Here is an 11,919-nt window from a genome sequence, read left to right on the forward strand (position 1 = left end):
AATGTTGTGGCTAACCTCTTTCAACCCAGACGACTTGAATCTTTGATTGAACAATGGTTGATCATGAATTTCAATTTTAAAAAAAGGGGAAGGGTCAATATCCTCCGACGATTCTTTTCTCCGCGAATCACTCCTTCCCAACCAGATAACCAGCCCGCCCAATCGATCTTGTACGATCAGCTAATTCAAAGGGACTAATCTGGTCCAAAGTTGTTGGAACCAATCGTTTGTTTTATCAAACAAAAAGACTGGCACAAAATCACCACCAGAAGGATCTCAGAGAGATGGGAAGTAATTGATTCAACATAAAGAAAAGCTCACTGCTAGGAAAATTTATTACATCAATGAAGTTGTACAAAGTTCATAAATCAATAACATCTAATACTGGTGTATAGTATGATCCTCCTAGCAGTAGAAACAATTTCCATATACAACTCAGATGAGCTAACTATATCGGAGGCTTAGCGCCTGTACACGACAGACCATATCATCCAATCCATAGCAAACTACACACATACATCGGCAATATCTAAAGTGGAAGAAGACTACACAATGGAGTATAGAATATAACTCAAAGAATGCATCGGAAACAGGAAAGTGATTTGAGGCTCTTCCAAAGATATAGCAGCATCTTGAGAAATTCTCAAGTGAATCTTCATGTTCATTCAAAACTAGGTAGTGGTGGGGTTGAATCTTGTGTACCCAGTGTGAAATTTCATCTCATTCTCTTCCAAATTGCATAAAAACACCATATAAACCTTGTTCTGGGATTTGTTGATGGAGGATCTAGCCATTGACAATACCCATTACCTTCATGCTTGTTTTCTTGAGTTGATTAGACTTGGACACAATGTGATTTTTGTCAGACTTTGGAGATGCCAATTTATTTCCTACCGGGACTTTCTTAGATGCTGCGGGACTGAGACCACTACCTGCAGTTCTTTCAGCGATTCTCTTCTGGCGTTGAATCAACAATTCTTCTGTCCTCTTTCGAGCCTCTTCTTCCTGTGCAAAAGAATTCTTAATTAGAAGTGTACAAATAAGAAGAAAATTACAAGAAATCAAATAATTTTGGAGCTACTATTTACACAATACTTCTATCTCCTTGCACCCATTTTCTAATTACACCTTCCTCTAAAATTCAAAATTTTCATTTTATCTCATTACACCCTCTATGATCCAAAAAATATCCTCATTCCTAACATTTCATTCTCTCTTTACACCCCCAAACCTAACTCCACACCCACCACCCCACCACTACCATGACATCGAACCACCAAGACCCAACCCCCCCATCACCGTGACCCAACCACCTCTGACCACCACCCCAGTCCACGTCCACCATTGCAATCCTAGCCCAGCTGTGCCCCACCTTCAGTTCTGCAAAGGAAGAAGAAGAAAGTGGTGGGGTGGTTTGCAGGGGAGGGGGAGGGCCGAGGTACTGCGCAAGTTGGGGGGAGGGTGTGCAATGGTTCTTGATGAAGTTGGGAGGGGCTGGGAAGGGGTGGCGAGGGAAGGTGGAGGGTGCTGCAGGCCTGGAGAGTGGGTGGCGGGGGGGAGGGGGTGGAGGAGGGAAGGGGGCATTAGGAAGGGGAGGGGGTTGCGCTGCCGGCGGAGGTGGCAGCAGTGGGTGGATGGTGGTGGGGAGGCGATGGGTGGGTAGAAAAATTAGGGTTTTAAAAATTTATGACATTAGGATTTTTACGTAATTTCATGCAAGGATAAAATTATAATTAAAAAATACAAAATGAAGGATGTAAAGAGACATTTTTGTTGTGTAAAAGCTCCCAATAATCGTAAAAATTCAAAGACATGATGGTTAGCACCTTTTCCAATTTGCTCTTTGGAATTGTAGGCCTACTTGTAGGAAATGATTTCTTGGGCTGAGATAAAACGTCAAGTTTGCTCTTTGCAACAGATCCCTGCAAACCATTAGACCTTGATTGTTTCGCTGAATTAATTGTTCCTGGACCTACAGAATTCTTACCGTATGTGCTCTTACTATTTTTCAGAGTCTTCTCTTCCATCTGATTGTTTGCTTCAACAGAAGACTTCTTAGTAGCTTCTGTAAATGAATTTTCAATATTGTAATCTATTTCAGGAGACCAAGATGCCCCTGCAGACTCAAATTCCGAACTCCAACCGAGCATGACACATAGATCATCAGGTTCACCGGATAATCCAATCTTCTTTTGTGAAGCATCGGGGGTGCCATTTTCAGGTTGACGAGCTACAATTAGGTCCGAAACCATGGTTATGTCTGTTTTCCAGTGAGAATCATATTGATCGTCCATGGACTTGTGAGCTTGTACCATGAAGGAATCATCAACGGGAACAATATTTTTACTTATGATTTCCGCGTGAGAGCGATCACGCTCAGATGACAAAGTGTAACCACCATCAAACATTGTGTGATCGATGATTGCCTCTCGGCTTTCAGATTTTCCATAGTGATTGACAACAAACCAATCTTCTCCCTTCCCGCTCTTGATCACGGAAGACTCCGTACCACAATAGGATATTGTTCCTACAGGAACACTTTTTGATTCTTCCAACCTTTGTGGAAACAACAATGCCTCCGCACTATCCCTTCTTTTCAAAGTTGGACGGAAAGTCTCACCATTTCCAAAATCTTCCAAGTCAGCTTTACCTTCGTTTACTTCGTTCCGTTCAGTCACAACAAACGAATCCGTTCCAAATGTCTTTCGGGATTGAACTTTCTCCAAACCAAAGTCTACAAAATGGACATTATCAGATGTTCTGTTGTCAATGGAGCTCTTGATTGTAAAGTGTTCATCCAGAACTTTTGAAGGCTGTTGACTTTCTTCCTTTTCGCTCATCAGAAGGTTCTGGAAGGCATTCCAGTTCTCTTGGTCAACAGAGTCATTGGATCCGTTAACAAAGCTCGGGTTCTTGTTCCCACCTCGTTTCTTGGTATTATTTGACGTTGACTTATGATGTTTCTCCAAAGATTCAACTACATCCTCGACCTTATGTTTAATGGAATCTTCATCAACTAACTCATCCTCAACCGAGGAAGAATCATAGGACACTCCGTCCTTTTCTTCGTTTCTCCTTTTCGAAGTGATGTAGTTGATATTACGGATGACAACGGTTTTTGAGGACCTTTTTTTGTGTTTTTTCTTATGCTCGTGCTTTTTGTCGTGAAGCGCAATTGCCTCTGAATCAGTCCCAGTATCAGAATCACTGGATTCAATTTGTTCATCTTCTTCTGACGTTCTGGATTCTTCTACATTAGGAGATTTCTCCTTTTTCCTTGAAGATGGCCTTTGATGACGACGTTGATCAGGTCCATGACTAGTTTCATCAATGTTTCGAGGCCAATGCATATTTCCAGGATAGTAAGGAGGTACGGGCTGCATACCCGGGAAAGGATAAGCTTGATATGGAGGCATTTGTTGAACACTGTTTTGAAAATTGAACATATATGGAGGAATTTGGTTTGGCCATGGCATCTGCAATTGAACTTCTGTTTGATCCGATGGAGGCACGTTACTATCTGCACATGACATCAGACAAGAGGCCATTGTTGGTTGGAATACAAATATACAGATATTGCATATGCATGTAACATTTTGTTGTCAAATGTTTTAATTCCGTCAAGCCATGTTTTGATTATATAGTTGGGAACAAAATCTTATCGTTGCAAGCAATTGGTATTGTTGCTATGTTTTTTGCTGCTAGGATTTACGCTCGAAACACACGAGCACATTTATCAATGACAACCAATTTGTGTTAAGGCATGTGTTTCCTTCCCTAATCCATTGTTTGGTGTTTATTGATGATTTGAGCAATGATGTTGAACCAGATTCTCATATAGAGTTATCTAATCCCTAGGAATGAAAAATAAAACTAGAATTATAATGATTAGACCTGACCTTTGCTATTTCAATGAGGAAGCCAAATGAGTTATGCTATTCAATGGAAGGAACATCTATAGAAAGGCAACGTAAAGCTAAAGGTGAAGTTTAGCAATTGCTTTTTTATTAGATTTTTTGCTTTTTTAGAATTAAAAAAAATTGGTGCTTTTGGTAATTGCTGAAAAAGCTGCATACTTTAGTCATTCCAAACTTGCATTTTGGTGTGGAATTACGCATACTTTAGTATTATGGAGCCATTGTATGGACACGGTGGAATTTCGGAAACAATTGAGCGTAAAATCATCTTTTTACAAATTTGCTAATAAAGATTTTTTATTTTTTTTATTTTTAAATATGGTTTAGCCTTCCCCAAACAAGATTTTGGATTGTAGCCAAAAAGATGCTTTTTTAGGAGATTCCAAACAGATCCTAAGTATATAGCTTAAGAAAATGTATAAAATAAGTTGAAATAAGAAAGATGGATTAAGAACGTTGACCATGAAAGGACGTAAATTGGCAGCGGTCAAAGGTGTAAAATGACGCACGATATTTCATATAACAAGTTGATGAAATTGGGCAAAATGTAATGTTGATCAAAATTTTAAGGGAGTCATGTGTAATTATGTCAAGCTTGTGAGGTTCGATGTATTTTTTTTAAATAGGTTAGTGCAATTTACCTTAATAAAAATGTATATGTGAGAGAAATATAAAGTTTAAAGCAAGATGTCACGTGCCCCCGATCATTGTGCCGAACCACCACAATTTCAGAATATTTTGATACATGTTATGGATAAGTGAACTGGAAAAGCATGAAAGAAAAGTACCTTTGTTGCTGTCTGAATTCGCCTGACTTGCAGTTGAGTCAGATGAAGCATCCAAAGAGCCATTTGGCATAAGTTTACCAGCGGAAACACCACTATTCTGACATGAGACTGTGTTTTCACAAGCGAGTATTATCCCCGATGTGCCCAAGAATGAAAGGTCTGGTGGGGGGTATGCCTCCATTGCTGCTAATTCCTCCATCCAAAGGCCATCTGTGTGTTTTTTCTTGTATAGTTCCTTGAACTCGGTGCATGCCTCCCTACATGTAAACAAAATTCTATGTTGAGACAACCATACTAGAGATTAGATAGAAATGCTTGAAACCTAGAAGAAGAGTTTGTCTTCCAAGCTCTTGTACCCCTTTTTATTTATTTATTTATTTATTTTTCATTGTTGGAAACTAATGTTAAATCGTAAATCATGAAACCTAGAAGCGTTTGTTTCTGGCATTCCCAATGGTTTGAGGACAGTAAATAACGGAGAGAACTCCAAAATGCTATCACTTATAAAGAGAGCATAAAGAGGAGGCCTAATCAATTATATTGTGCTCTTATTTTCCCAAAATGAGAAATATAAGTATCTTATTACAACTAGAAGATGGTTTACTAGGGAAAAAAAAACAAAAAAAAAAAACAAAAGAAGAGAAGAAAATGTAGATGCATTTTAAAAAGTGAAGAGGATAAAATGCTAAAAAACAACAACTCACTTCCTCTCTCTCGTTTTAACCAACAATGTATGAAAATGTAAAATTTAATTTCAAAAAAGAGAAATCTTTATGAATATTTGCATCCAAGTCAAATTTAACATCCAAATTAAATCTAATTGATCAACTCATACATTTGATGTACTATTAACCTTTTTGTTTCACTTCCATCTTGCAGGTTTAGCACTTGAAGTGGTTAATAAGTTCTGTTCTACCAAATCATACCTTAAGCGTGAAGCTCCAAAAGCATCGGCAAATAATATGAGATCATCTATATTGTCCAATTCAAATCCAGCAGCAAGAGCACGTGCATAGGCCATTGCTTGTTCTTTCCGGAGTAAGGCTTTCCGAGTCTCCAAAAGACGTTGAAGACGAATCCTTGTCAACAATAATTAAAAGATTCAATACAAGACAATACTAATGGAGTTAAATTAAGAACAATTACCACAAAGCTTAGCTCTTCAAAGTTAATATGACATACTTGGAGTTCTCTTCTTGTATAGCATCATTGGTTCCTTCGATTTCACCTTTAAGCTGGAATGACAGATAAAAGACATTCAAACTAACCACATATAATTTAACGGAATCATCACTAGCTATTCTATCAGTTTTGCAAACAATGAGAGACCTTGGAAGAATTACTTGACTGCTTTGTAATCCCATTGGCAGTGGACAAGCTTCCTGAAAACCATAGTAAATAGCAGACTCAACAAAGCACACATGTACTGCAAAGTTATATAATTGAAGAAAATCTAGAAAGAACATGAGTATTCATGAAAAACATGCACATTAATTAAATGCTATAGTTCAAAACATTGATGAAAGGAATCAACATTGATTTTTGAATCCATTAGATCAACAATTGTCTAAAAAGCTTATACTGTTAGGCTGTGTTTGGTTCATGGATTTGGAAAAGGAAAGAGAAAAGGTGTGTAAAATGTAGTTATATTTCATTCACATTTCACCTATCTTTTCTCCTTTCTTTTCTAAATTCCTACCCAAATCCATGAACCAAATATAGCGTAAGGAAATAGGTCCAAAACTGTACATCAAGCTAACACTCGCCCTCACATATGACCCCGTCTTGCATGTGAAGAGGCATTCAAAATGAGAGAATAAGGTGCACGGAGATAGACAAAGCATAATGCATAATGACAGAAATAAGCGGTGTGACAAGACTTAACCCAGGACTTCCCGGAACTAGATCTTTGATATCATATTTGATCACCAGTTATCCCCAAATATAACTTAAGCTATTAGGGAATGGGCACAACAATGGATATGGAACTAACAAAATACAATAAAAGAAATTTTGCAGAGTTTTTAATAGTTATATATATATATCGCTCCAATACCTTCGTCTGCATGCCCTGCTGCATTGTTGTTAGCAAATTCATTAGGTTGAACTGAACTCTCAATCTGCAAAATTTCTTTTTCTAAGCGTGCAAACCTCTCAAGAACCTCTGGTGTGCTTACGAAGCGCACAAATCTGCCACAGAAAATTGATAACTTTCAAATCAAGTACATGAACTAAACTCTACCATCAGCTCTTGGTTCCCCCTTAAACTTTATGATTCAAACACAAGTCCGGGTTTGACAATTATCAACTTTGTACTTCTAGTAAGCTTCAGCTTTCATCTTTTAATTCTATATATATTCAGCAAATCAAAATTTAATGCCGCTTAAAATATAATATTGTACCCGTTTACAACAAGATCTAGGAGAGGTAGTAGATAGGTGCATTATGCCCATATTTTTCTGGAGATGCTGGTTCTCGTCACTTATGGAAAAAAAGAAAAGAAAAAGGGCTAAGCTGAGTGGTCAGCCGATCTACTGATTCATCAAAATAATGGCAGATTCAGGATTTGGGAATCATTTCACACCGAAGTATTCTAATATTGGGAGTCATTGTAGAAAATATATATAGCAACAAACAACTAAACAAAATCCAAAAAATGAGTTAAAATAATATAAAATTTGTGCACTTTGACCAAAATACGGATGAGTTAACATCTACTGCTTTAAAATTTAAGAATTAAAAAATTTTGAAAATTATTTATAATACTAAATAAAATCAGAAATCCATGTTAGTTACAGGGAAAAAAAAAATGCATGTGCCATTTGTTTAAGGGGAATCTCAAAACAATGGAACAGTGAGAAAAAAAAACAAAAAAACCATTTTCATGGGGTGCAAGTCTCTTCCATGTATGGTGCAAGTCTATACAGTGTTTCAGACTTGCACCAAGAAAGATTCCAATTATTCTTTCACTATCCAACTGAACTGAAATGCAATTAACCCTTTGTTTAATGGAAAAATGGAGGTAAATTTCAAAAATTCAAGAATTCTGTCAAGATGTTTATCAACATTATGGTTGCAAATTGGGAACTACATAAGAAAATTTTCTGAACAGCTAAAATTTGGGAACTACATATCATTAAACCAGAATGATTCAAAAGTCAGAAGCCACATAAGAAAATTTTCTGAAGAGCTAAAATACGGGGAAATTACCAATATGCCCTATTTTCCCCAATAAATAATAATTCAGTCCTATTAACACTAGGTAGACAGAATAAAACTGAATGATGTGTCAGTAGGACTTAAAGGGAAACTTCAACTCTAAAAGTAGGACTTATTGAAAAATTTCCCCAGAAAGAATTATGAATAAGAATAGCAAACAACCAAACACTTTTGGATAAAATTTGACAAATTTGCAGCACTTGGGACTTTCAGAGTTTGTACTTCCTAAACACATTTGTGTGTTCAATGTCTACTTAGGCAGTGTTTGGATCATGGATTCAGCTATGGATTTGCAAAGTGAAAGGAAAAGTGTACAAAATATAAGCTAAAATCCACGATCCAAACATAGCCTTAAACATAATTAGCGACAAATTTGGGAAATTTATGAACAATTCAAGAATTAATTATCTCACAACATTGACAAACAATTGAGTCAAAATTGCACAATTACAATAGAAAATTCAATGAACACTGAGTTTGAGAATCAAATTACCTTTCGAAAGTAGATTTGGTGAACCATGAGGCATTGGAAGTAGGTGGCCGAAGGGTAATCGAATACCCACCTTTTGGAATCTGATCTTTTGCAAATTTCAAGTGAGAAACAAATGGTTCCACAAGCCCAGAAGCTAGTTTCTCACTTGTTCTCCCAGAGAAGACCACTAGATCACATCTATTTCAACATTTTAAGCAAAACCCATTAACACAATCAATCAGTATTTACAGGAGAGAGAGAGAGAGAGAGCGAGGGAGGGAGAGTACCTTGTTCTGGTTGGGGTCAGTTGAAACAGAGCATAGTCAAGAAGAGCTTTGGGATCCATACCCAGAGCTAGAAAGAGAGAAAGAGGGTACAGAGTGAGAAAGAGAAGATGAGGGGTTAAAGATCATTGAGCATATTGATATTGAAATGAAAGTTCATGAAATTGTATTTGAAGATTAAAATTTTGATTCAGTATTGTAGATGAGAAAGAGCCAGCAAGAGGTGATGAAGCAAAGCACATGCCATGGAGTGGAAGGTGTCTGAGACAGCATTTTGACAATTGTAAAAGTTGGGGCTTGCCTTGCCAGCCATGTTGCCCCACACTCACCCCCCCTCTCTCTCTCTCTCTCTCTCTCTCTTTACAATCTTCTCTCTCCTAAATTCATCCAATAGGGTGGATATGGGGTGATTGCGGGTGTATAATAATTACTGTTGTGCAGTTAAATGCGTCTATTTTAGAATTTATTTTGATAATTTAAATGGTTTATTTTTATAATATATCAAGTATAATATATTTGTAAAAAATTAACTTAATTAGTTATCGTTTATCCTTTCATCAACTCACATTTGTATTTACAAAAATAAATAATAATCGTGATTTAAATGAATACAAATGTGCATGGATGAAAAAGTAAGCGATATCTAATTAACTTTATTTTTTACAAGTATATTTTACTTGATATATTTTAAAATGTGAACAGTTCGAATTATCAAAATGTACTCATTTGATTGCACAACAATAACTGTTGTGTACCTCGCACAACAACCCCTAAATCTGTGTGTGGGAGTGGGCTTTTAGACATACTTTGACAAGTAAGTTAAAAATTAATTTTTTAATTTATTTATTTTTTAAAAAAATTACATGAAAGAAAATAAAAGAAATAATTTAACTAATTCAAAAAAGTTAGAGGGTTAAAAAAATTAATTTTTAATTCAATTGTCAAAATAGGCCTTAATAATCAAAATTATTATTAATAAAAGTGTTATGGAGAATTAATAAATTTTTATAATTTTTTTTACTATTAATTAATGTTTAGTAGTTTGAAATCATCACATCATCAATAATATTGTTTAATCAAGTTAACTTGGCAAGGGTTTTTGTGGTTATTTTAGTGACAAAAGACAAAATAGGTTATTTTAGTCATAACAAATAAAATATCACATCTAATCTATAATTATTACACTCTTCTCTCACAAAAAAAAATTAAAAAAATCAAAAAGTCAAAAAGCTCTTCCCAAACCAAATTTTTTAGTCTAGACTAAAATAGTCAAAAAATCAAAAAATCAACCCACTTTCCAAACGGAAGCTTAATAAAAATGAGTTTGAGTTTTCAATTAATTGAGACCCATATTATGACAAAGATAAAACACGAAATCTCATAACACACGTTACTAATCAACCATGCTTAGTCAAAATGATTAATAATAAAAAATACTATACAAATTAATAAATTTGATAAATTTTACTAATTTTTCATCCAATAAAAAAATATAAAGCTATTAATACCTAAAATTCTATATACTGAACCACTAGATATCTCAACAAAAAGTTTTTGGTGTGCCTAACATTTCTAAAATAATTTAAGACAAAAAAAAATAAATAAATAATAAAAAAAAATCTAACGTAAGTCCCAGTTTGATAATGTGCTAAGCATAATATGTGTAGGGCGGTGCTTCAGACCCCCACTGGGGTCAATCCCCAGTGACGTGGCGCACTGGGGTTGGCCGAAAATTAAAAAAAAAAATTAAAAAAAAAACAGTTTTTTTTTAGCTAATAGGAGCCGACCCCAGCACTCCCAGTTGGGGGTCTAAGTTATTTTTGATGTGTAATATTACTCATCATAATATCATGGTCCTCAACTGCCCAGTATCTTTTCCTCTTCCGGAAATGTTAATTCACGCACGGAAATGTTTTATTTTATTTTTTTTGACATTTTTTTCACATATATTTTGCTTTTTAGAAAAAAATTTAAATTCTTTTTTTTACAAAAGATAAAAATAATAATTTAAAGCTAAGGTTTTGAATCTCAAAAAAGTGTGTAGGAGGGGGGTTCAAGAAAGGAGTTGGAAAATTCGAAGATCTTCGAAAATCTTTGAAGAACAACTTCGAATTCTCTAGAATATGATGAGAGGCTTAGATTCTTCAATAATCTCAACTTAGGAACACAACAACAAAGGAGATGATGGAGATAAGAGATTGGGTGAAGAAGAAGGCAAAATGGCTAGAGAATAGAATAATGGCAAGGCTCTCCCATTGATCTCCCACTTTCACTCTCAAGGTTGATAATGGAGAAGGGAAATTAGTTCTTTCCCAAGAGTTAAAAAAATCTCCAAAATCCATCCAAAAATTCATCCCTTGTAAAGCTATGGGTGGGTGCTATTTATAGGCACCTCATGATGTAGGATGGAGCCCATGTGCAAGGCACATGGGGGATATTCTCTCTAACCACCTTGTCCGAGGAGGTGACCTCTCCGAGGAGGTGACTTCTCCGAGGATGAGAAAACCCCGAAGAGGAGATCAATCCCTCGGCGAACCCTTCTTCTTAGCCACACCTAACCAATGATCCCCAATCATCCCAAAGGGTCAGGGGTAGTCCCAGAGGACGTCCTGCCGCAAAATATTGCCGAGTCTCATGGACCCCCCCGGGGTCGTGCCACCTCGACCCGGGTATAGGCTAGTTTAACCGAAGAGTGAATTTATCTCCACTCACTGTCCTCAGGATCGGGTCCTTTGTTCGGACTCCATTACGCCCATAGTTCTGGTACGTAGATCCCGGAAAGCTCCGAGCCCATAAGTGTTCTGGGACTCATTAACGGAGCGACTTCTAGATTGTGTCTGAATCCGTTCGAAGCCAAATGTTTCGGACCTCTAGGTTCGTGGATACGAACCCTTTCGAGTCCGAGTGCCTCGGATCTCTAGGCTTGCTTAATACCCTTTCGAGTCCGGGGCCGAGTAAGTCTCTAGGTTCGTGGATCCGAACCCTTTCGAGGCTTAGAGCCATTTAGCCTGTTTGATGATGATAAATCTGGTCCCGCCAGTCTTGGACTTGCAATAAATTCGGGCCCACTAATCTTAGGCTATTGGGCCTAAATAATTTAGTGGGCTCAAATTAGCCCCTCTTAGAGAGTGTTTGAGCATTTTTATTCTGTGCGCGTTTTTTATTTTTTTTTGGTCTTCATGAATTTTTTTTCACAATTTTTTTTGCTTTTTATATATATGTACTTAATCTACATGTAT

General features: G+C 36.5%; 1 protein-coding gene across 1 annotated transcript; it reads right to left on the minus strand.

Annotated features, from left to right (window-relative positions):
• Positions 1–306: 306 nt before the first annotated feature.
• LOC114323480 (disease resistance protein (TIR class)) lies at positions 307–9,094 on the minus strand. Its single transcript, XM_082887871.1, has 9 exons — positions 8,684–9,094; positions 8,418–8,594; positions 6,762–6,895; positions 6,035–6,087; positions 5,888–5,940; positions 5,632–5,784; positions 4,706–4,962; positions 1,827–3,520; positions 307–1,005 (listed from the first exon to the last, which is right to left on the minus strand). The coding sequence occupies exons 1-9, from the start codon at positions 8,740–8,742 to the stop codon at positions 787–789; spliced, it is 2,799 nt and encodes a 932-aa protein (XP_082743997.1). The 5' UTR covers positions 8,743–9,094; the 3' UTR covers positions 307–786.
• Between the last annotated feature and the right edge of the window lie 2,825 nt (positions 9,095–11,919).

This window comes from Camellia sinensis, chromosome 9, assembly GCF_055761805.1.
Source record: "Camellia sinensis isolate YWXY chromosome 9, ASM5576180v1, whole genome shotgun sequence".
Classification (NCBI taxonomy): domain Eukaryota; kingdom Viridiplantae; phylum Streptophyta; class Magnoliopsida; order Ericales; family Theaceae; genus Camellia; species Camellia sinensis.

Coding starts and splice junctions, on each gene's coding strand:
- LOC114323480 (XM_082887871.1), bottom strand. CDS start 8,742: ATGGATCCCAAAGCTCTTCTTGACTATGCTCTGTTTCAACTGACCCCA. Junction 8,595..8,683: donor CTGACCCCAACCAGAACAAG/GTACTCTCCCTC, acceptor ATGTTGAAATAG/ATGTGATCTAGTGGTCTTCT. Junction 5,785..5,887: donor ATACAAGAAGAGAACTCCAA/GTATGTCATATT, acceptor ATTGTTGACAAG/GATTCGTCTTCAACGTCTTT.